The sequence below is a fragment of the Ovis canadensis genome, chromosome 2, assembly GCF_042477335.2.
Source record: "Ovis canadensis isolate MfBH-ARS-UI-01 breed Bighorn chromosome 2, ARS-UI_OviCan_v2, whole genome shotgun sequence".
NCBI classification, from domain to species: domain Eukaryota; kingdom Metazoa; phylum Chordata; class Mammalia; order Artiodactyla; family Bovidae; genus Ovis; species Ovis canadensis.
Window position 1 is genome coordinate 179078161 of NC_091246.1, and position 27244 is coordinate 179105404.

Genomic DNA, 27244 nt, shown 5'->3' on the forward strand with positions numbered 1-27244 from the left:
TGAGAGTCAGTGTGAGGTATTGAAAAGATCGCTGACCTTGAAGCCAAATGGACTTCAACTTGAATCAAAAGAGACAATACCAATTTACATCACGTTTTACTATTAAAAGTCCCATTTAGATTATAAATGTCATATTATTCTAAATAATCTTTATAACATCTCTGGTAAAGTTATTGACCTAAAACATGTACTCAATAAAAAGCAGTCATTCTTAACAAAGTTGATACAACTCAACTTCTTCAACATCTTCAGGGAGGTACCACTCTTACTTACAAGAGAATTGCATAGTTATTGACAAAGAAAAGAGGAAAATGGAGGATATTTATAACTCAAAAAACTGTTGAAAATATCAGGAGAAGGTCATCAGCCATTCCTTGAAAAGGATGAAGGAAAAAAGTACATATGTGAACTTATCATTTAACTCAGATTCTATTTCTGGCAGCCTAACATTGAGAATCTTCCCAAACTAGGCCTCCATAGGGAAAAAAAAATCTTCAAATCACTCAGAAGAATAACTTTCTATTCTATTAAGTTATTATAGAATAGATAATATGCCAAAGAATGTTCAAAGTACCACACAATTACACTCATCTCACACGGAAGCAAAGTAATGCTCAAAATTCTCCAAGTCAAGACTTCAACAGTACGTGAACCAAGAACTACCAGATGTTCAGCCTGGAGTTAAAAAAGGCAGAGGAACCAGAGATCAAATTTCCAACATCTGTTGAATCAGGAAAAGCAAGAGAGTTCCAGAAAAACATCCACTTCTGCTTCATTGACTATGCCAAGGCCTTTGACTGTGTGGATCACAACAAACTGGAAAATTCTTATAGAGGTGGAAATACCGACCACCTCACCTGCCTACTGAGAAATCTATATGCAGGTCAAGAAGCAACAGTCAGAACCAGACATGGAACAATGAACTGATTTCAAATTGGGAAATGGACTGGTTCCAAATTTGGAAAAACACATCAAGGCTGTATATTGTCACCCTGCTTACTTAAGTATATCATGCAAAATGCTGGACTGGATAATGCAAAAACTGGAATCCAGATTGCCAGGAGAAATATCAATAACCTCATATATGAACATGACACCACCTTTATGGCAGAAAGTGAAGAGAAACTGAAGAGCCTCTTGATAAAGTGAAAGAGAAGAATGAAAAAGCTGGCTGAAAACTCAACATTCGGAAAAGTAAGATCATAGCATCTAGTCCCATCACTTCATGGCAAATAGATGGGGAAACAATGGAAACAGTGACTGACTTTGTTTTCTTGGGCTCCAAAATCACTGCAGATGGTGACTGCAGCCATGAAATTAAAAGACACTTGTTCCTTGGGGAAGAAAAAGCTATGACCAACCTAGACAGCATATTAAAAATCAGAGACATTACTTTGCCGACAAAGGTCCATCTAATGAAAGGTATTGCTTTTCCAGCAGTCATTTATAGATGTGAGAGCTAGACTATAAAGCTGAGTGCCAAAGAATTGATGGTTTTGAACTACGGTATTGGTGAAGACTGTTGAGAGTCTCTTGGACTTCAAGGAGATCAAACCAGTCAAACCTAAAGGAAATCAGTCCTGACTATTCATTGGAAGGACTGATGCTGAAGTTGAAGCTCCAATACTTTGGCCACCTGATGCAAAGAACAGACTCATTGGAAAAGACCCTGATGCTGGGAAAGATTAAAGGCAGGAGGAGAAGGATGGCAGAGAATGAGATGGTTGGATGGCATGAGTCTGAGCAAGCTCTGGGAACTGGTGATGGACAGGGAAGGTTGGCATGCTGCAGTACACAGGGTTGCAAAGAATCAGAGATGACTGAGCAACTGTATTGAACTCATTTCATTATGCCTTCCAAGAGGAGAGTCTCTTACTGGTGGAAATGAACCCTCCTGAAAATGACAACAGTAAGGATCAGTACACTGGTAGTGCCTCCTATGTGCTACGCAGTGGGATAGACAGTGCTAGTCTGCAGCTCTTCAACCTCCAACACAGGCAGCGTGAAAGAAGTTGTACAGTTTTTTCAAACGTATACAGCTAAAAAGTAATGTTATACAATTTTAACCCAAGGTCTATCTAAGCTCAAAAAGGACAGAGACCTCAGGTTTTATTTCTAGTCTCATGCTTTGCCCCAAAATTAGTGTCTTCAAAGACTGAACACATACTCTATACAATTAGGAAGGATTCTGTGACAGTAGGTTAACTTGTCAAGAATCAGGAACTACATCTGCTTTCTCTGCTTTTTCAGGCAAGAAATGATGTAAATCTAAGTAGTCATCTTACTAAAAAATGAACAGTCAACATGTAAGGAGTATGTTGAATCAACCCAGATTTCTCTGGTGACGTGGAAGAAATGAGCGACGATACCCTCCTCCCCAAACTCTGCCCTCCTCTTACACGCATTCTTTCAAGTATAAGGAATAGCCAGGCCCATCAACAACACCAGGTGAGTTTGTAACCTGCTTACACTTCACATATCCCAGGTGATTAATTCCTACAGTAAGTTATGTTTTGCTTTACTGTTTCACTGAGGAAATGGTCTCAAATCTTAGATACAATAAGAAACTAGAAAAGGTCTATCCAATATAGCTACAGACTTAAGATATAGTTCAGGGCAGCTGGGCAGCAGGAATTATCACAAATTCATCCCCAGCCAACTTCTGCACAACTTCTATCACTATCAGACTGAGTCCATTGTAAGCCAACAACCAGATGAAAATACACTGGGGTCTTCACCAAAGGCAACATAATCGGGCAAAATATAACCAATATCAAGGTCTTCAATTTAGCTATTAATTTATGTCAACCCTTTTCCAACATTTTCCATTTCCCTAGGGACCTGAAATAGAAACAGTGCCCCAGGGTGGCAGTGAATTTCAGAGAAAGAGTGTCATTAGAATCAGGGGGCTGTCATTCATTAACTATGTAACCTCAGAAATTGCTTAATCTCTCTGAGCATCAGTGGCCTTATTTACAAAATGAAGATGCTGATGAATGACTTCCTAGGTTATCAGAAAAATTAGGTCTGGCATATCAGGTAATGATAACTAATGGCTATTAAATATTTATGCTGTGGCAGGTGCTGGATGAAGTGAATATGGCTAGTAGAAGAGTAAACTGAGGCACTAGATTTAACTCATTTGCCAAAATGCACATAACTGGAAAGTCTCAGAAGTAGGATTGGAGGCCAGGGAATCAACGCAGCCTATGCCCTTACCCCCACTGCATTCTACTGCCTAATATGAAACTTCGCACTGAGTAAAGACTTGACAAGTATGAGGCACAGCTATAGTGATTGGTAACATGTCTATATCACATAAAATCAGATTATATAGAACAACTGAACACTCATGCCAAAGAACACAATACCTGGGACATAAGTGCAGAAGCTCTCCTTCGACAATGCAGGCTTCTTTCTCGAGAAGTTCGGGGCAATCCTTCCCACCTCCAAGAGCAACGTGCTTCACATCGCGGCTCCTGCTCCTAAATCCTGGTGAGAGACTCCCTGAACGACAGGTCTTAGAGCAGGGGCTCCAGGAAGACCACTCAGTGGTTTCACAGTCTTTTGGCATGATGCAGGACTGGACAGTCAAAGGGAAGGAATCTTGCATGCAAAGGCTGAAAGAACAGGAACAGAAAACAGCAGGCCATGGGCTAAATGAGTGCAATCACATTATGAAGTACCTAGACTGGATTAAAAGCAAACAAACAAACAAACCTGAAACCTGGGTTTTTCAAGTTTTCAAGATAAGCTCTAAAGTAAGAGGAAAAAAAATTTTTTAATGTTACAGGCATCATGATAAACCTATTGAAGGTCTTACATTAAGAGTGAACACTCGATTTCACCTGAAACCGTGAAGCTACAAGGTTTCACTCTCACAAGACACATAAGTAAGATGAGTCTATCTTGTACCTTGTCCAAAGCATCCTCTGAAATAATGGAGGATCTTCTCATGTGCTTGCACTTTCTGACACAGCCTACAGTTACTCTTTGTTCAGCGGTTCCTCAGTATCAAATACTGCACTGTGCTTCACAGGCATTTTCTTACAACAGTCTCATGAGTTTACCTATTATTACATCCATTTGTAGATGAGAAAACTTAAGGTCAGGAAGGCTAAACCATCTGTGTACGGTCACAGAAAAGTAAATGTAAGCTTTTGAGTATTAATCTGTCCATTCTTTTATATACTGGTCTATTAAAAATAAACAAATGTGGCATTATGTTTCCCCATATTGTTAAGCTCTGAGCATCAATTTCCTCATCTGCAAAACTGAAGTGCTTTCAAATGCTAACAATGTAATTGGAAAACAGATAAATAAATAATAAGATATGATAATGTGGTGAACTCAACATAAAATCATTTCCAATGATGAAGAGAAAAACTAATGAGACAGTGATAGACCACACAGGAAAGCTGGGGGTAAGGATGGGGGGCAATTCTAAAACAGATGGACATCTGAAACACACTTTAAAAAATTAATGAGAACTTCTCAGGCACAGAAAGAAGACTTAAAATTAAGTCAAATAAGTAGCATATTTGAAGTCTTTAGATAAAATTTGTGGTTATAGGAACCAGTGGTATGTTAGAACTGGATATACTATTCAGCAAGGACAAAGTGTAAAATTTTCAGAATTTTGCAAGCCAGTTGATTTCATGTGGCTAGCTTACACTTAGCCATAGTCAGAGTAGTTACACTACAGAAATCAGCAAATGCTACAAATCAAGCCCCCTATCCTACTTTGAACCTTCAACCATCAGAACTGATGGTCATATATTCAAAAGCACACCAATGGGAGAAAGTAAAAGTCATAAATGGACATATTTATGGCACATAAAATTCAAAGAGAAAAGTGGATAAATATTAGGAATGTAGTTATGCAAAAAGTATGTCTGGAAAAGCTTCATGTCATGGACTAAGGACTTTGGATTTAACTGAGTATTAAATAATTTTAAGTGGAGGCAGTCAGATTCATGTAGGAAGATAATAATAATTCAAGTATTAATTGACATTTGTTTCTTTTTCATTTTGTTTTGTATTTCCCTTCTTCAATCAAAGACATCCATTACGTCGAATGAAAGAAAAGCATAATTTTGACAGGAATATAAATCAAAGAAAGAGTTCAAACACTGTTCAAACACTAACTTTCAAAACCGGGCCTATGAAACCTGGTGGAACAACAGCTACAGACAGAGTTTGGCAATAGTTACTTTGTACATATTTAGAAAGAGATAAGTATTAAAATGCTTCCAAATTTCTGACTTGGAAAAATAATGAAAATTAAGGGAGCCAATAGATGGGGAAACAGTGGAAAAAGTGTCAGACTTCATTTTTTGGGGCTCCAAAATCATTGCAGATGGTGCCTGCAGCCATGAAATTAAAAGACACTTACTCCTTGGAAGAAACGTTATGACCAACCTAGATAGCATATTCAAAAGCAGAGACATTATTTTGCCGACTAAGGTCTGTCTAGTCAAGGCTATGGTTTTTCCAGTAGTCATGTATGGATGTGAGAGTTGGACTGTGAAGAAGGCTGAGTGCCGAAGAATTGATGCTTTTGAACTGTGGTGTTGGAGAAGACTCTTGAGAGTCCCTTGGACTGCAAGGAGATCCAACCAGTCCATTCTGAAGATCAGCCCTGGGATTTCTTTGGAAGGAATGATGCTAAAGCTGAAACTCCAGTATTCTGGCCACCTCATGGAAAGAGTTGACTCATTGGAAAAGACTCTGATGCTGGGAGGGACTGGGGGCAGGAGGAGAAGGGGACGACAGAGGATGAGATGTCTGGATGGCATCACTGACTCGATGGACATGAGTCTGAGTGAACTCCAGGAGTTAGTGATGGACAGGGAGGCCTGGCGTGCTGCGATTCATGGGGTCGCAAAGTCAGACACAATTGAGTGACTGAACTGAACTGAATAAAGAAATAGATTATAGAAGACGGTGCAGGGGAGAATAATATGTTTACATTAGGCCAGATCAATGAGTAAAATATGGTGAAATTTCAATACAGCTGTCCTTCATGAAGGGCACTAGGTGGCACTAGTAGTAAAGGACCCTCCCACCCCCTGCCACTGCAGAACTAAGAGACATGGGTTTGATCTCTGGGTGGGAAAGATTCCCTGGAGGAGGGCATGGCACCCCTCTCCAATATTCTTGCCTGGAGAATCCCATGGACAGAGGAGCCTGGCAGGCTACAGTCCATAGGGTCTCAGAGTCGGACATGACTGAAGCAACTTAGCAAGCATGCGTGCATGCATCCTTCATGAAACCAGAGAGTTAGCATGATTTTCAAATTTCACAATGATGTAAACTTTTGGTACAATATTTTTAAAAGTCTATTCAGATCATATGATCCCCTTCAAAATGAAAAAAACAATGTATACCTCATTATCATTACTCACTTCAATTAGATATTTGGGGATCTTGGGATTGAGAGAAAATAGGAAGAATCTTTGTTGAAAATTTCTCACCTAAATCATAATGTACCATCATTGTACAATGGGGAGAACGGAGGAAATGACCACCTCTTTTAAACTTATGACAAAACAGAAAGCTGTTGATTAACAAGTTTCTAGGTTTTGACTTTTCAGAAATCATAATTGGCTGAGTCATGTCCTGACACAAATTCATATGTTGAAGTCCTAACCTTCGATACCTCAGAATGTAACTGTACTTGAAGACAGAGTCTTTAAAGCAGTAATTAAGTTAAAAAGTGGTCATGAGGGTAGGCCCTAATCCTGTATGACTGGTGTCCTTATAAGAAGAGATTAGGGCCCAGACACAAGCAGAGGGAAGAGTATGAGAAGACATGGAAAGAAGACAACCTTCTACAAGCCAAGGAGAGAGGTCTCAGAAGAAATCAGTCCTGCTGACACCTGATCCACCCTCCAGAATTGTGACCAAATAAATATCTGTTGTTTAAGTTACAGTCTATGGTATTTTGTTAAGGTAGCCCTAAGAAATGGATTTAATAAAGTTTTTAAATTTGTGCATACTTTTATAGAGTTTTAATTTCCAAAGTTGATTTTCTTCTTCTTTTCATAATGGAGATCCCACACTATACAGTTCTCTGTCTACAGAAGTAGTGGTTTGGTCTTTACCATTTACCAGTTGTCATTCTCATCTTCTCTGAACTAACTTTTCCTACTGGACCGGAAGAAGGGTTAAGACTCCAACAGTACAAGCACTTGCATGGAGCTGGATGAATTAATCAAGGGGTATTGTAATTCTGAAAACAGCTTCTAATTCTTGGAATTAGGAAGGGCATATGTTTTAGTGATTACATATTTACTATTTTAATGTTATAATTTAATAGCAATATTTAATATTATTTTTACCAACTTACCTCCTTTATTAAAAAGAGTAATCATAAAAGGTACCACATAGAGCCCTGGTGTAACATAATCAATGAGATTATTTCTTTTTCTGAAATAGTGGATTAAGCACTAAATGGTCTATCAGAATTATCTGAATCCTGAATTCTGTTTCAAAATATATTTGCATGACCTTAGTCTCAAGGCTACTTAGATTCATTATCTATGGGAAAAAGAATAATAAAATGTGATCTGCTTACCCTGTCCAGAGTTATAGTATTAATATCTTTCAGCCCAAGTAGAGTCACCTTATAAACTAAAGCCCCAAACAAAGACTACTGTGTATACGCAAATAAGACTCAATTCTTTCACAGAAGGTGACATGCCTTTTTCATAAAACAGACATATACTGCTAATGTAGCTTTAAGAAAAAGGCAGAAAAGCCAAGGTAATTAAACCTCCTTGACATTTATAGAGTATGTTGTCATCTGCAAATTACTTCACAAGTATTCAAGTGTAAAGGAAACCTTTGAAACCAAAAATTACTCTACTTAATACTACTTCCTCTGGAAATGTAAGGAAATCTCTTTACTTACAAAATAAGGACAGAAACACTTACAAAAACCAACAGAAAATTACCCTCATTTCATTTACGCTTCAATTACTACTTTAATATTAAAGAAACATTCAGAAAAGCTGAGTAATATAACAAACACTCTCATATTCTGCTAGCAAAAGCTAACATCTAGCTACAGATTTCATTAAATAAACGTTTAAAAATTATAAATTCAGGTAAATAACCTATGTCTTTTACAATCTTAGTTCCATCTCTCTTCTTCATACACAGCCACTACCTTGAAATTGATTTCTATTCTTCTCTACACATTTTTATATTTTAAGTAGGTATATGTTCAGAAATAACATTTATTGTCTGGTATGTTTTCAAAATTTTTACTTAAATATTCCTTTATTATTCATTTTACTCTGGAAATCATTTCTCTCATTTGATATTATGACTTCTACATCCATTTGAAAAATGCAGATATGGCACATTCATTTTTATTAGTGAGCAATATTCCAACAAGAATACAGGACAATATATTTATTCATGTTTTTATTAGCATACCTTTTGGTTGTGCTTAATTTCTTTTGATTCCATAGGATTATGTTTTAAACTTCCCTTTGCATGTCTCTATGTTGCTATACATCTGTGAGCAAATTCCCTAGTATTTTTGCCTGAAGTTGGGCCATAAATATTCATGTAAAGCAATATAATAGGTATTGTGACATTTTTCCTTTCCTACATGCTAAAAATTATTAGACTTATTTTTTTCCAAAATGTAAATGATAAATGTAAAATGAGTAATTGTATTTGTTTTTTCCAGGTTACCACTGAGCTGTATTTATATTTTTCTTGAATCATTAGTGACTACTCAGATTTCTATCCTACGAATTTACCATTCATATTATTTGTGCATTGTGACAGGTAGACTAGTGGTCCCCCAAAGATGTCCATATCCTAATTCCTGAAAGCTGTGAACACGCCTAAGCTGTGAACCTTACCTGCCAACAGAAACTTTGCAGATACAACTGTTAAAGATATTGAGAGGAAGAGATGATCCTGGATTATTCAGATGGGCCCAATGTAACTATAAAAGAGTCCAAAGGAAGGCAAAGGGGCCAGAGACAGAGAAGCAGATGTGATAATAGAATCAGAACCCATGTCCCTTATGTCCTCCTTCATTGGCAGGTGGGTTCTTTACCACTAGCACCACCTGGGAAGCCCAGCAGAATCGGAGGTTGGGATAACATAAGGCCATGACCCAAGGAAAGTGAGTAGCCTCTAAGAACAGGAAAAATGCAAGAAAATAGATTCTCCCCTAGAGAGAGAAAAACAGAATAATATCTTCATTTCAAGATTTCTTAACCTTAAGGCTTCTGACCTCCAAAACTATAAGTTAGTACATTTACATTGTTTTAAGCCTCTTAGTTTGTTGCAATTTGTTATAGAATCTATAGGAAACTAATGCATCTTTCCAGTGGGATGACTTTTTCTTATTTAAGATGAAAACTTATACACATTATAGGTGATAAAAGTAAATACAGAGAGAGAAATACAAATTCTACATAGTAACCTGTTGTTTCTTCTTTATGCTACAAATAACTTTTCTCATAATATTATTTTTAATTTGTATATAGTGTTTCTTTGTGGTATGCAGTAGTTTGTTTTTCAGTCGTTCCCTTTATAGTTTGTGCCTTTTTTTTTCACCATGTACAAAACCTTTTTTCTCCTATCCCAATGTCATAAGTTACACTCTCATATTTTTCCTTCTAGAGAACTTTCATATTTTGGATTTCCTGTTTAGGTCATCACTCAATTTGATATATATTTTCATATGTGGCATTTTATAGGAAGGACCTCCTATTTTGGAAACATCAACACTAAACTCATTTGTCCTTGTTTAACCTATATAATTCTGTTTTTCCCCTATTTTCCGTATTGTTTTTCTTTCAAAGAGATTTCCTCAATTATCTTTAACATTTTTAATTAAATTAAACATACAATCAAATTTTAATGTCAAATGTTTTTTTCTTATTTCCTAATTTATTTTAATATTATTTTACTTTTATTTCATGAGTGAAATATTTAGTATCTTTGACAATATTATATATAACTTTTTTTAACTTTAATGATCCTTTACTCTCATGAAGTAAAATGAAGTATCATAAGCACAGATGGGAAGCTCTTTGATCACAGGTGAGGCTCACTGAAACATATCTGTTGGCTGATTATGCAGAACTCAGACTACTTTATTGGAGACCATCAAATGTTGGTCTCCATCAGTCTTTACTCTGTGGCTCACATTTTCCCTAAGATAAGAATTCTGCTATCTCTTGCACTGTGTGTATAGAGCCAGTCATCAGCTTTATGAAAACTGATTAGAGAAAGAGCTGTCAGAATACTCACACACTATGGATGGGTTTTCACTTAACCTGCATGTTCAGAAGACAATGTTTCATACTTAAGACTATGTTCTGCAGAGAAGGGAATACTTTTTAGGCATACTGAACATATCTGTTGTCAGAGTTGCTTACTACTGCCTATAATTCTTAAACCTTCTAAGAATCTTTTATTGGTCAGAGTAGAATAGGCTATATTCTGGTAACAAATAAACCCTGGAATCTCTATGACTTTACAAAATAAATGTTCATTTTCCCTTTACAAACACTTTGGTCTTTGATGCAGTTTATCAGCCTTCCTAGAAGACTCTCTTCTACCTAAAGACTTAAGAACTCAGTTCATACCCTTCTCCCTCTCTCTCTCTCTAATTTGGCTCTGCCACGTCTTCGCTGTGGCAGGCAGGATCTTGCATCTTCATTGCAGCATGTGGATTCTTCAGTTGTGGCACCCTGGGTCTTCAAACTTTAGTTGTGGCATGCAAACTCTTAGCTGCAGCTTGTGGGATCTAGTTCCTTGACCAGGGATTGACCCCAGTCCCCCTGCACTGGGAGCATGGAGTCTTAGCCACTGGACCCAGGGAAGCCCCTGTATTCATCTTATAAATTCACCATCTAGAATATGTGGCTTCCAAGTTCACCTTTAGGTAGAAAGGTAGAGAGAGCAAGAGGATAGCCCAAAGTGATTTATGATTTTGACCTGTAAATGGCTTATGTTACTCCTGCCCACATTGCATTGGCCAGAGTTCAGTCAAATGGCTCCTGTATAACTGCAAAGAGGATGGTGAAATATCTTTCTGTGTGTGATGGAAGAGGCAAAAATGTGACAGGAAAATGGCTTTGTGCCTGATACAGCTGTGTCATGTAAACTGGTCTGCTTTTGGCAGGTCGTCCAGCTGAAGGGGGAGCATTCAGCTTTTTCCACCCTGCTAGGTAAGCCGCCACGCATCCATCTACTTTCCAGCTTCCCTTATTTGCTGACATTTCATTTAAACTATTATATCATTTTCTATTATATTTCTCCTTGAGAGTTCATGCCTTTGTAATTCCTTTGCTGTTATTTAAGTGGGGTTCCAGAATACAGCAGTAATAAATGGTTATGTTCTGTTTGCCATATTTAACCAAAAACTGAAAAAGTCCTTTGACACAATGCTTTGCAAAAGCCACATTATTATCTAGTCAATAAATCAACATATTCCCACAGAGCTAAATCTTCCCTACATGTGGAAAAACACTGGCTAGAAGTAATTAAAAATGGATGAGTGAAATATTGAATTGTGAAAGAATTTTCATTTTCATTATGCTTGTTCTAAATTATGTAATATTTGTTTATAGCCTTTCGTACTTACAAAATACACTTTACAGTTAAAAGGTTATTTTTACAGAAGTACAATTGCAACTAACTAAGAAAGTACTTTAGCAAGCTTAATAAAACTGGGTGCTGTTCACATGTACAGATATTCCAATTATTTAGCAAAAATACTGCTATCCATATGGTAGCAGCTAACCAAATTATAGCATAATAAGCAGAGAACAGTTGCTTCTAGGGCTTACAAATTCTAACATAGAGAATGATTTCAAGATCACATTGTGAAAATAACACCAGGGAATAAAATGTGAATGGTAAAATGGAGAGAGAAGAACCAGAATCCAGATAGGCTTAAGAGAGAATAGATTTGGGAAACCAGATAGAATATATGCTATTTATTTTTAATGATTTTGACTCCAAACTGGTTGCATTTTTCTCCCATCAGTCAAACTAATAGGAATAGCTCCGAAAATAAGAATAATAACCTGAAGAAGAAAAACATGCACATATCAAGTTTATGTGAAATCCCTAGCCACTTCAGAAACTAGACTAAAAGTAAGCTGCCTACTACCTATATGATTCAATGAGTAAATACAATTGAAAAAGTTGAGTTTTTTAAATTTTGTCTGGAAACCAACTTTGAAAATTTAAGAAATAGTTTTAACTTATCATGAAAATAATTAAGAATTCCTGAGAAGTTTTAACTGGAAGATTATGAGTTTCCTTTTCTAAATGCCCTTCCTGGTCACAGTAACCTGAGATAATTATGTCTTATATGACAAAACGCATTTATGTTGGGCTAGAATTTATTACTAATGGGAGCCTCTGATTGAGATATATAAGTTGTTTTTTTCTAATCCTCCATATGTAAAGCTGAGCTCTTAAAATGCCTCTTAATTTCTTACTCTGATTTATATCATTTTAAAGTAGTCAATAGATAATAAAACTAAAATCATGCACTAGAGCTAAAATAGCAACACAAAATTCTATTTTAAATACACTGTTCAGTTGCTTCTGTGGGATAGAGAGATTTTTCTACAGATAAAGAGATCAGAACACAGACTGAGATATTACATTCTTGAGAAGAAATATCCTTGAGAGTGATATTATATCAAAAGGGAATGTTTTTAGTATTGTGCTCATTTCCTGTTACCAGAAAACATTATTCAACAGAATTTAAAGTGCAGTATAAGTCTCAGAATAAAATGGATTTTATCTTCTCCAAATTTCTTAGAGTACTAAGAATGATATGTTGGTATATATTTGTGAATGCTTAGGGATGAAAGCAATATCAGTAATCATTTGAAGGTCTTAGCTTCTACTTTCAATTTATGGAAAAGGACACTCATGCCCCCAAAATGTTGTGATTTTCTAATGGGCACACAGCAAGAATACAGAATGGCCAAGACTAAAATTAAATTTCTCTGGCTTTTAACCCAAAATTATATTTACAGTTGATCCATGTGAGAGCTCTTGTTAGAGACTCAAATAAATGTATAAGACCTGAAAGTTGTATTAAAAAAAAAAGTCTATCTTGACTTCAGGTTTGGAGAACAATGGTAGTTACCTAACTCTGAATTTCTCCTACCACCATTCTCCCCGCAAAAATAGTAAGAGTGAAACAAACCACATATTACTGTTGTGTTCACCATTACTGGATAAAGAGAACACACACACATAAAAATACACAAACATACACACACACCTTTACCTTCAAATCACAAGTAAACAGACAATATTCTAACAGATTATCCATTGACCCCCTTCAGATGCAATTTACTGGGTGCAGAAAGTAGAGGACAGGTCTTCTAAAAGATCCCATAATAATGATTACAGAGATTATCATACTAAGTGAAGTAAGCTAGACAGATAAAGACAACTAACATTGTTTATATATGGAATCTTAAAAAATTATACCATTGAATTTATATACAAAACAGAAAAAGATCCATGTACATAGAAAACAACTTATGGTTGCATGTATGTGGGCTAAGTCACTTCTGTCCTGTCCAACTCCTTGTAACTCTATGGAATATAGCCCACCAGGCTTCTCTGTTCATGGGATTCTCCAGGTAAGAATACTGGACTGGCTTGCCACACCCTCCTCCAGGGGATCTTCCTGACCCAGAGATTGAACTCACATCTCTTACATCTCCTACACTGGCAGGCAGAATCTTTACCACTAGCACCACCTGGGAGGTTTATCAGAGAGGAAAGGGTTGCTGCTGCTAAGTTGCTTCAGCCGTGTCTGACTCTGTGCGATCCCACAGAAGGCAGCCCACCAGGCTCCCCGTCCCTGGGATTCTCCAGGCAAGAACACTGGAGTGGGTTGCCATTTCCTTCTCCAATGCATGAAAGTGAAAAGTGAAAGTGAAGTCGTTCAGTCATGTCCGACTCTTAGCAACCCCATGGACTGCAGCCTACCAGGCTCCTCTGTCCGTGGGATTTTCCAAGCAAGAGTACTGGAGTGGGGTGCCATTGCCTTCTCCAGAAAGGGTTGGGGGAGGGAAAAATTAGGAGTTTGGGGTGAACAGACATACACTAACTATAGATACAATAGATAACAAGGACCAATTGCATAGCGCAGGGAACTATACTCAATAGTTTATAATACTGTAATAGCTTGTAATATTGTAATTAATACACAATATTTTGTAATAACCTACAATGGACAATAATCTGAAAATATATATATATACATATGTGTGTGTTTTGCCATACACCGAAACTAAAACAACATTTTAAATCAACTATACTTCAATTTAAAAAAAGAGAGAGAGAGAGAAAATACAGAGGAGTTAAAGACTTAGATGAACCACAGAAAAATCTTTTCCAGAAAAAGTAAGTTCATCAAATTTCAAAACACAAAATACAGGTCAGAATTTGGTAGTCCTAGCAGAGATACGGAGGATGAGCTCAAAAGTATGCATGTCTGGAAAGGGCAACCTTGGAGAATTATTCCTTTGAAGGACAATTATATAAAGAGTGGCTGGTAGTCCATGGAGATGGGGCAAGGAAGGAAAATAAGGAATGGAAGAAATTAAGGATCCTACACACAAAAAAAGGTAAAATAAGACACATCACACTTTCCCCACCACCACTAGCAACAAGGCCCACAAATGACATATCACAAAAGAAGGCAGCACTCGCATAAAAGGACATTTTTTAAATAAGAAGCATGTTCAGAAATGAATAGAAACAGAAATATAGCATAATACGTTCATTCTAAACTACAACCAAAATTCTAAAAGTGTGAAAAATTTTCTATAGGTAAGAAGTTTGCTCTAAATAACCAGAAACAAAGTAGAAAAACACTATCATTAAACACATGAAACTGTAGTAAATATCCTCAACATTTAAAGATATTAAACAACAACTTAACTTGAAGTAGAAATATAAAAACTAAGACCACAATGGATTTAAAATAAGAACAAGAATTCACTGAACTCAAAAGAAAATAGAAGGAAAAAAATCATTTAAAAAATGAATACTGTATTATAAGATGCCCAAGAAAGAACAAATAAAACAGATTCAAATGAAGGAAAATAGGGGAGAAAACACAAAGAGAAATAAGATGAAATACAAGAAGTAAAATAGGTCAGAGAAAGTAGGAAAGTAGGCAAGGAGGTCCAACACATATATATTACATATACTTGGGAAAAAAGAAATCAATACGCTGGAAAAAATTAATGTTCTAATCCCCAATAAACCTATACAAAAGAAGACCTAAACCAATATATTTAAAGGGCCAGCAGTTACCATGGAAATCTGACTCAGAACAAACAAGCTGTGGTAAACATGTAACAAATATAACTGTAAATCTAAGATTATAGTGGGGCTGGGAGCATGGATAGAAGACTAATATGTAAACATTATGTGTTCTGACAAGTAGAAATAAGAGATGAAAATTCTGAAAGAGATGGGAATACCAGACCACCTGACCTGCCTCTTGAGAAACCTATATGCAGGTCAGGAAGCAACAGTTAGAACTGGACATGGAACATCAGACTGGTTCCAAATAAGAAGAGGAGTATGCCAAGGCTGTATATTGTCACCCTGCTTATTTAACCTACATGAAGAGTACATCATGAGAAACGCTGGGCTGGAAGAAGCACAAGCTGGAATCAAGATTGCCAGGAGGAATATCAATCACCTCAGATATGCAGATGACACCACCCTTATGGCAGAAAGTGAAGAAGGAACTAAAAAGCCTCTTGATGAAAGTGAAAGAGGAGAGTGAAAAAGTTGGCTTAAAGCTCAACATTCAGAAAACAAAGATCATGGCATCCAGTCCCATCACTTCATGGGAAATAGATGGGGAAACAGTGGAAACAGTGTCAGACTTTATTTTGGGGGGCTCCAAAATCACTGCAGATAGTGAGTGCAGCCATGAAATTAAAAGATGCTTACTCCTTGGAAGGAAAGTTACGACCAACCTAGATAGCATTGAAAAGCAGAGACATTACTTTGCCAACAAAGGTCCATCTAGTCAAGGCTATGGTTTTTCCAGTGGTCATGTATGGATGTGAGAGTTGGACTGTGAAGAAGGCTGAGCACCGAAGCATTGATGCTTTTGAACTGTGGTGTTGGAGAAGACTCTTGAGAGTCCCTTGGATTGCAAGGAGATCCAACCAGTCCATCCTAAAGGAGATCAGTCGGGTGTTTGGAAGGAATGATGCTAAAGCTGAAACTCCAGTACTTTGGACTCATTGGAAAAGACTCTGATGCTGGAGGGATTGGGGGCAGGAGGAGAAGGGGATGATAAAGGATAAGATGGCTGGATGGCATCACTGACTCAATGGACATGAGTTTGGGTGAACTCTGGGAGTTGGTGATGGACAGGGAGGCCTGGCATGCTGCGATTCATGGGGCTGCAAAGAGTCAGACACGACTGAGCAACTGAACTGAACTGACCTGAATAACCAATTAAAAAGTATATAATTCCCTTGCTAAGACTAGGGATTGGAGGCACTCTCCATTCCCTTTCTGATGTCAGAAGCTTTCTCTGTCCCTCTTTATACTTTAATAAAACTCTGCTACACAAAAGTTCTTGAGTGATCAAGGCTGGTCCCTGGTCCTGAAGTTAAATCTTGTTTGGAGATCACGAATCCGACACCATTCACTGCAATCTATCAAAATCATGAATACACTTTTGAGGTATTATTTCATCTTTATTTTGAGAAGAAAAGTCCCTGAAAATATAAAGAATAATGTTTCTTAAAATATACATTTACCCCATCCTAATCTAGATCTATTGGTTTTAACAACTGTCATACTTGCTTCAAATTATTTTCAAAGAAATAAGATGTTAATATATAGCTTAATTCCCCTTAAACCATAACCAGGACTCCCTTTTTCAAGTACCAGAAGGAACCACTATTGTAACTTGGGACTGTATTTAATTGTAACTATCAGTTACCTTTATATAAAAAATATATTTACCCATAGCATTCTAGAATCTTGTATTCACACCTTACACTTACATCCTGGATATCTACGAATCTCGATATACAGAGAAATCTAGTTTACTTCTTTTCTTTGCTGCTTAGTGTTCTGTATTCTAAGTTTTAGTTATGGTATTCCCTTTTGACATTCTTCCTTATATTTTGCTCTTATAAATAAAGAGTAGTGTTACACACACATAGGACCCATGGCCAAGTGGTTATCTAGGGTCTATGTACAAAGTGCATCATATGTAGGGTGACATAATAATCAGATGGCTTAGGAAAATCCCACATTACCTATTTGTCCTGGCATAAATATTAGTAGCACTTTGAAACCATCAATACATTCAAATTGGATGTGGAAAAGGCCATAACTAAACTTTAAATGCAATAAATTATATAGAGAGACCAATATGACAATGTAGAAAAAATTTTAACCTTTTACATAAAAAATATCATAAGCACAGTTGAAACGCAAATTGATAACCAAAAGACAATGTGAAAACACATACCCCAGATTCAGCGCTAATATCCTTAACTATTGATACAAAGACTTGGAAATAACACGTTGGACAAAACTTCCTATAGAAATGCAGGCAAACAAAACTGTCAGGGTCCAGCCCTGGTGGATCCAGGGAATTCAAAGCGGGGAAGGAGTCGGCGTCCTAGGAAAAAACTTACTTAACTACAGATATAGAGAGAGATTAGAAACGGATAGTGTAGTAGGAAATATTCGTGGAGAAAAAGAGGCTGAATAACTTGGTTTACATGGAGAACTAATAAAACCTCAAGACAAGAGGTTTGCACCATCTACGTTAGGCCGCCGGTGTCCACTTGAATAGCAGAGGGTGCCCAACCTTGGGCTCCCTCTCGCGTAGATCTTAGAAGCCAGGGCAAGTAAGTAGACTTGGAGAGCCTCTGCACTCCAGATGGGAATTCAGCCGGGAAAGGGGAGAGAAGAACGACATGGGGGGGCCCAGCATCAGTGCAAGACTCAAGACTTTATTTTTAAAATTAGCTTATATATCCCAAGTTGTACATGAAGAAATAACAGAATATGCAGAGTTATGCAGGGGCAGCAGTCCTGACTCCCATTGAGACCAGGCTTTCTTTTTGCATACCTTCCCGTACACAAAAGGTCTCAGGTGGTTTACATTATCTTCTGGCCAAGAGGCCTGTTAACATTTTTATGGCTCTCTCCCTAGATAAATGTCTATCAACCAGAAAACTCTTTTTCCTTAGAAGTGTTTTTTCTTTACTCTGCATCACCCTCAAAATACTAAATAAAGTTACATTCCTATAGAACAAAGGTGCAGTGGGTTATAACAAAAAAAAAAAGTACTTAACTCAAAGATCTAATATTGCTAATGCCAGGGCTACTATCTGTTTTTTCTATATACCAACTATATCTACAAATAAAAGATATGAAAATTGGGCAGCATGTATTGGCTCAACAAATGAAACCTTTAATCAGCCCTAGTCTAATGGTTTTGACTCCTCGGAAGCCCCTACATTCCTAGGATGTTTTAAGCTTTCTGCGCCCCTCGCGGTCGGGAGGCCGCAAGCAATCACATGCACAGCTGTAAGAGTCTTACAGCTGCGCATCAGAGGGGTTTTTGGATTGAAACACTCTTTTTATGCCCAGAAGATTTATTATCTAAAAGCTCTAAATTAAAATTTTCCAGAAAAAGGTGGTGGGGTGACAGCCCCCTATTAATGTCAGAAGAGTAGGTGGAAAGCATAACACAGGAAAGCAGGCAGACTCTGGTTTTTTGGGGTAGATGCTCAGGAAATTCCAGGGGGAACCCCTGAAGCCTGATCACACCCTTGTGTTTTGTCAGACTTCCTTCCTCATGACCTTTGCCACGGGCAGGATTCCTCACGCTGGCTCCTGGCACAAAACAGATAGACAGTTTTCAAACTGAACTAGAAATGTGGTCCCTGAATATATGGGCAAATGTTCAAATTCATACATATTAAGAGAAATACAATTATGATATCATTTTTCATATTTCAGATTGGCAAAAATTCCAAAAGCTTGACAAAACACTCTCTTTGTAAATTTGTTGATGGGAATTTAAGATGGCATCACTTCCAGGAAGGGAAATTTGGTAAAACGTAACAAAATTTGTATATATTAATCCTTTCACCCAGCTATCACCCTCTAGGAATTTATCCTAAAGATATACCTTCAACAGTATCAAAATACATGATCCAGAGTTTACTTGTCAAATAATTATTTGTAATTAAAATATACTGGAAACCTCCAAGATGGCCAAGCATAGAAATTTGTTCAAATAAGTGGTTTAGGGAGTCAACAAAATTCTAGTGAAGTGTGAAGTCGCTCAGTCGTGTCCGGCTCTTTGTGACCCCATGGACTGTAGCCCACCAGGTTCCTCTGTCCATGGGATTTTCCAGGCAATAGTACTGGAGTGGACTGCCATTTCCTTCTCCAGGGGATCTTCCCGACCCAGGGATGGAACCCAGGTCTCCTGCATTGTAGACAGATGCTTTACCATCTGAGCCACCAGGGGAAGTCCAACAAAAATCTAAGCAAGTGTCAAAAAAGGAAGAAGACCTTGAATAACTCAGTAACTGATGTGGAACAATTTCCAGTAAATAATATTAAGTAAAAAAAAAAAAAAAAAAAGCCAAAGAGAGTAGATAGTATGCTTTCTTTTGTGTAAGAAAGAAGAGAAAATATAAAGAAATACAAGGAGCAAAAGCTAGAAAACAAGAAAGTACATTAGCTACAAGAAGTAGAAGACAGGATGAAAGTAATTTGAATGGAGTAACACTTTTTTGAATTTAACTTTATATATACATTTGGCTTTAGATATATGATACACCATTTAAAAAATTAAATCAATAAAGATGAGGAGGGGAAAATAAAAATCTAAAACTTAAAATTGGAGAAAAACAACAAACTAAATTTATTCTTTTCTCACTCTCCTTCCATTTTCATTCCTACCACCAAAACATTCTCTACTGCTTTCAAAGAACAAAGTATGAAAATAACTCTTTCGTTTTGGGGACTATAAAAACAGAAAATTTCTTTCCAAATCTACTTTTGTGGTGGAGATAAAATGCAAACAAACACAGTAACGGTAATATTTGAGCTTTAGAAATGATGTTTCCTTTATAGTCTTAAAATTTGTTAACATTCAGAAACTCTTTTCAGGAGAAATCAAAGTATTTATTCAAGCACAGTGATCAGAGAAATTAAGGCATGTTTAACAAAAATCAAATGATCATAGCTTATAAAAGACTGTCCATGCCAAATTTCCTTCTATATTAAAATAAGAGTAAAATTCATTCACCTGAATTTTATTCATCCAAACAATACATAAGAATCATTTTCCTATTCATATGAACAAAATGTTTAGTCTACAGATCAGAATTCCTAACTCAGATGTTCTTCTACTTAAAAAAAAAAAAGTAAAAGAAACAAAGTGAAGCATTAAAAAAAAAAAAAACCCTAAACAGAGAAAACTACTTCATTTCATTAAGTCAAGGTTTTATGAAAAGCTCAATAACAGTATCATTGATATTTGAGAAAAGGAATGGCGATCAGGCTATAGGATAGCTATTTTAAAATTTAATAATGAAACCTCAGAGATAGTCCTGTCAAAATAAAAGGCAAAAAAGGATATGCAATGAGACAGTTAAAAACAAAAGATCTTTAAACCCAAGAGGCAAATCAATGATGAGGGAGCAGAGTGGCACCTTGAGTAATACAACCGCCTATCACATTGCACACGTAACTTTGAAGGGGAAATTGCTTGATGTGATTATCAAAAGTTAAAGAAATCAATGAGAGAGCTACTAAAGGACATTAATTAAAGCTCTGTGGTGTCCTAGGTGAAGAAAATGACATGCCAGCAAGGCACAAGGAGGAGCATGCATTATGGAAGTAAAGATGAGGTCCTCCTATTCTAAATGCCAGGACAGCCAGACATTGCCATAATCAAAACAGGGGAAGCAAAATGACATTTGTCCCTACAGTATCACAGAGTACACCAAAATAAAAGTCATCTAAAGGTGGAACAAGTACAGAGTAAAAGGTGTCTGTACTTAAGGAAAACTTGTACCTATTAAGGGAAACAAAGTTCATCCTAGAAGTCAACAGTCACATATAAATGATAATATTTTCTTAAATGAACCAGACCCACAAAAAGAAAAATGTATGCTTTTTAGAAATGGATTTGAGCCTTTTTGGCAAAAAGTCTGTGGACTATGTTTACATAGTTCATCAGGTTTGATACAAATAAGACAATATTGTCAATAACTCAACCACACAGCTCTCTAGGATATTTCTGTTAATTACAGTGGAAGAGAGAGAAACAGAAATGTCCCCACTGAACTCTGTATTTCCTAGTAAGTCTAGTAACATCATATTTCCCTAGTCTGTGAGTCAATTTATAATGCTTCAATGACTAAATGGAATGAATACAATCAATTTCATGGAATAATGGTTTTTAAAAGGTTGCTTCAGTCTGATATGCTGCCTAGTACTCAAAAGAGAGGGCTTCCCAAGTGGCACTATTGGTAAAGAATTTGCCTGTCAATGCAGGAGATGCAAGAGATATGGTTTGATCCCTGGATCAGGAAGATTCCCTGGAGTAGGAAATGGCACCCCACTCTAGTATTCTCGACTGGAACACTTCATGGGCACAGGAGCCTGGCGGGTTACAGTCCATGGGGCCGTAAGAGTTGGACACGACTGAGTGAGCACACACACACACTCAAAAGAGAACAGGGTGACTTCTGGCTCCCATTTCAGCATGTGAACAGCTTGGAAGGCATCACTTCAGTCCTCAAAACAGGACTGGACAAACTAAAAATCTTAGATCCATCAGAGAATTGTAGTCACAAGGCAGATGACGGCTCCAAACATTGAAGAGGCAAAGGCAGATACAGGGTACCACAAATTACTATTGGAAGAGCACACCAGAAGCAGAAACTGCCGCTGGCATCAGTACCAGGGTAGGAAAACGTGAACTGAAATTGACCAATTTCTGGTGGTTGAGTATGGACAAGCTTTTCAGTTAAAATCTCTGGGGCAGAGCGGGAGAGTCCTAGTAGATATTCTTTCTATACTTCCAGAAGTCCTACCAGGTTATCATAGTGAAGGTAAAAATGCTCCCAGCAGGGAATGGGAATCCTAGCCATTTTGAAATAAACACAGAGAATTTTTTTTAAAAGCCTGTCCTCAAAGGAAACTATTTTTACCAAAGCCTAATCAGCTGGGATTTTACCAAGCCTAATTAGCCTGTTGGAAGGAAAATATTCAACACTACCCTCTAGACTTCCTGTTTTACTTCTAGGGGAAGAAGGACTGAGGAGTGTTTGTGAAGACCATGTTGCCGGGATACAAGTTCAATAAAAGATTGAGATATAATCACAGGACTAGAAAACACTCCTCCTCTCCTCAAAATCTGACATATCACCAATAAGTCTCTTGCATAATAAAAGGAGATTAAAACAGAAAGAACTGCATGTCCTAGATTTAGGGAGATTTCTCTAAGGAATCTCCCCTAGGAAAAGAAGGAAGAGGATAAACAAGGACACCAGAGGAAAATTTTAGACTTTAACACCTATAGCATCAGCAAACATGACCTAACTCCTAGCTAGGTACGTACAAAACTTCACACTAAAAATCTAGTTATCTCCATTCCCTACACTCAGTACATTAAGTTCAGCTTTCCACAAAAGAAAGGAAACAAAATGTGAACTAAGATACAAAATATAGTTTAAAAGACATAGGAAACACCCCATTCAGACTCAGATATAGCAAAATTTTAGCATTATCACAACTATGGGAATTTAAGACAACTATGATTAATATGCTAAAGGCTCTAAAGTAAAAAAAAAAAAAATTGACAAAGTGCAACCAAAGATGGGCATTACAATCATAGGGATGTAAATTCAATGGAAGAATCAAAATGAACTGATAGGTATCAAGACTGAAACAGAAATGAAGAATGCCCTTTTATGGACTCATCAATAAACTGGACAAAGGTAAGGAAAGAATCACTGAGTTTGAAAAACATCAATAGAAACTCCAAAAACTAAAATGTAAAGAAAACAGAAGAGTGAAAAAGACAGAATATCCAAGAACTATAAGACAATTACAAATGGTGTAACATTCATTTAATGGGGATACTAGAAGAAAAAAAAAAAAAAACAGAAAGGAACAGAAAAATTATTTGAAGTGACTATCAATGATACTTTTCCAAAATTAATGACAAACAACCAAACCACATAACCAGGATACTCAGGGAACAGATAGCATATGATAAACAAAAACAAAACAAAACAAACAATATCACCTGGGTATTCCATATTCAAATTGCAGAAAATCAAATAAGAAGAGAAAATTCTTGAAAGAAGCTGGGTATGGAAATGGGGGTGGTGGAATAATCCCTAGAGAGGAACAAGGATAATATTACATCAGATTTCTTTCAGAAACCATTTCAGCAAAATGAGAGTGAAATGTTGAAAGAAAAAACACCACCACCTAAATTTGATATCTAGTGAAATTATCTTTCAAAAGTTGAGAAATAGACTTTCTCAAACAAAAATTCAGGAAATTTGTCACCAGGAGACTTGCCTTGCAAGAAATGTTAAAAGAAGCTCTTTGGAGAAATGAAAACAATATAGCTCATGATCATACTTTAAAAATAAAAATGAAGTAACTATGGCTCAGGCATCCAAACTGGAGCCAGGTGGCCATTATGAACATGGTTTCAGCCACGTTCCTGCATCACTGAAAACTTGAGTTTTCTGAAATATACCAAACTTAAGAACACTACCCACCATTAAAAATATATATATATATCTGCTAGCAGCTGCCACGTACAGTCTCAAGTTCCCCCTTGGTAACTATGCAAACTTGCTTATCAAGCACCCTCACTTCTTGACAGCTCCAACTCCAAATCTTGACAAATAAATTATGCAATTTTGTGGTTTCATTTATACATATCTCCTCCATTTTGTAGTCTGGTAGAATACAATTCAAGTATTTCTCGAATCTGTATCTCCCAAGCTATAGTCCTCAGTTTGGCTTGAGTAAAACTCTCTTCTATTCCTTATTATATCTTGTTTACTGATTTTGTTGATACTCAGAAACTTGGATCTACATAAAGAACTACTGGAATAAATGAAGGTAAAATAAAATATTTTATTTCTTCTTAATTGAGAAAAATAATTTGTTCAAAATTATTATAACATGTTATTTGGTGATGATAGGTTATGGGTAAGTTAATGACAACAGTATCTGAAGGGATGGGGAAAATGGATGGGGAATACTCTATAATGCATTTCACTATGTGATCTGTTATACTGCTATTTGAAAGTGAGTTGGAGTAGTTATAAATTTCCATGATAAACCATAGGGTGACCACTGAAAATGATTTCAAAAAATATAAATTGATACTAAAAGAGACAAATGGCATACTATAAAATATTAAATAAAAATAGAGAATGGGAAAACAAAAAATAAAAAGCAGAACAAAGAACAACAGCAGCAGTGAACAGAAAACAACAATAAATGTAGAGCTATTAATCCAATTATAACAATAATCATTTTAAATATCAATGATATAAATATAGCAATTCTCAGAGTGGATAAATAAATACAATGCAACTATATGTTGTCTATAAGAAACTAACTTTAAGTAAAAAGATACAGACAGATTAAACAGTAAAGTCATAGAGAAAAAATATCATATTAACAGTAATCAAAGGAAGCTGGAATAGTTATATTAATTCCAGAGAAAGCAGATTTGAAAGCATGGAAAATTATCAGGAATAAAGAGAGGCACTGCAAAACCCTAGTGGGGTAAATTCTCCAAGAAGACATAAAAACTCTTGTCATGCATGCACCTAACAACAGCATCAAAAGACATGAGACAAAAATTAATAGAACGGTAAAGAAAGATAGATGAATCCGTTATTATAGTTGAAGACCTCAACACCCCTCTGTCAGTAACATCAGTTCAGTTCAGTCGCTCAGTCGTGTCTGACTCTTTGCGACCCCATGAATTGCATCACGCCAGGCCTCCCTGTCCATCACCAACTCCCAGAGTTGCTGACTCTGGGAGTCAGTAACATACAGATACAGTAAGCAGAAAATCAGAAAGACCACAGCTGAACTGAACAGCATCACCAATCAATTGAATATAATTGACATTTATATAGAATATTTCATCTAACAACAGCAGAATACACATTCTTCCCAAGCTTATAAAGAACATTCACCAAAACAAACCATATTTCTGGGCCATAGAACACACGTTAACAAATCGAAAAGATATCATACAAAGTATGCCCTCATAACACAATGCACTTAAACTACAAATCAAAAACAGAAAGATGGTTGTGGAACACTCAAATACTTGAGGATTAAATAGAACATCTCTAAATAATACATGAGCAAAGAAGAAATCTCAAAAGAAATTAAACACTATTTTGAACTAAATCAAAATGAAAATAGAACTTTTTAAAATTGGTGGAATGCAGTAAAAGCAGCACTTAGAGGGAAATTTACAGCACTGAATTCACATATTAGAAAAGAAGAATTATATACAATCAATAAACTAAACTTCTACCTTAGAATACTAGAAAATTAAATTCAAATATGCAGAATGAAAATACTGAAAATTAGAGTTGAAATCAATATAATGAGAAACAGAAAATCAATAGTGAACATAACTAAAACCAAAAGCTGTTTCTTTGAAAAAGTCTATAAAATTGATAAACCTCTAGATGGGTTAACTAAGAGCAAAGGAAGAACAGAAGGAGGAGAGAGTGAGTGAAAGAGACAGAAGACAAAGCACTAATAACAGTACCGAACGAGAGGTCGTCACTACCGCTGAAACTCCCCAGGGCTACTGAAGGGTAATACAACAATACTATCAACAAGCTCATGCGCTCAAATTCCTTACCTTAGGTGAATGGACCAAGTCCTTAAAACACACAATCTGCTGAAACTCACACAAGAAGAAATCTATAATCTGAATAGATCTATATATATTAAAGAAACTTAATCAATATAATAACCTACCAAAGCAGAAACCATCAGGCCCAGATGGGCTGAATTCTATCAAAAATTTAAAGAAAGTGTTAGTTGCTCAGTCATGGGATCTTTCTGACCCCAGAAGGAAAAAAATACTATCAATTCTTGACCACTTTCTCAAAATTAAAGCAGAGGACATGATTTCTCAATTCATTGTATGAGGCCAGTACTATCCTATTACCAAAACTAGACAAAGACATTATGAAAAAAGAAGACTCTCTAATATTTCTCATGAATGTATACACAAAAATTCTCAGTATAATATTAGCAAATAATATCTAACAACATATAAAAATACTAATACATCATAGCCAATTATGATTTATTCTGGGTATATAATATAGGTTTGACATATGATAATCAATCAATGTAATCTATCCTATCAACAGACTAAGTAAAAAAAATCATATAATCATACCTGTATATGCACAAAAGGCACTTGACAAAACCCAACACTTATGTATGATTAAAAATTCTCAGCAAACTTGGAATATAAGAAGAGTTTTCACCTTGCTAAAGAATATCAGCAAAAAACCTGTAGTTAACATCACACTTAATGGTGAGAAATCAGATGTTGTACTAAGATTAGGAGTAAGGTAAGAATGTCCCTTCTCACTACTCCTAGTTGATAACATACTGGAGGTCCTAGATAATGCAATAAGCAAAAAAATGAAATAAAATGTGTCATATTGGAAAGAAAGAAATAAAACTGTCTTTTTTAAAAATTACACACTTGTCTACATAGATAATTCCAAAGGATCAACAATGGCAATAGTAACCAAAATAGAAAAAAACCCTCCTGGAACAAATAAATTATAACAAGGTTAATATAAAATATTAACCTTGTTAATATAAGGTTAATATAAAAAGTCACCTGCTTTCTTATATAAAAACAATGAAGAATTAGAATTTGAAAGTAAAAACATAATACATTTACACTAGAACCAATAATATATAAAATACTAAAGTATCACTCTAACTATATATATATATATATAAGATCTATACGAGAAAAAGTACAAAACTGATGAAAGAAATCAAAGAAGTTTTAAATACATGGAGAAACATTCCATGTACATGACTAAATGCAATATTATCAAGATGTTAGTTCCTCCAAGTTGATCTATACATTACA

General features: G+C 36.1%; 1 protein-coding gene across 1 annotated transcript in view; it reads right to left on the reverse strand.

Annotated features, from left to right (window-relative positions):
* THSD7B (thrombospondin type 1 domain containing 7B) overlaps positions 1-27244 on the reverse strand; it is a 1055806-nt gene that overhangs the window by 679135 nt on the left and 349427 nt on the right. Inside the window, exon 4 of the mRNA XM_069574436.1 lies at positions 3372-3620. Coding sequence (XP_069430537.1) covers positions 3372-3620 — 249 coding nt within the window. The remainder of the gene's footprint in view (positions 1-3371; positions 3621-27244) is intronic.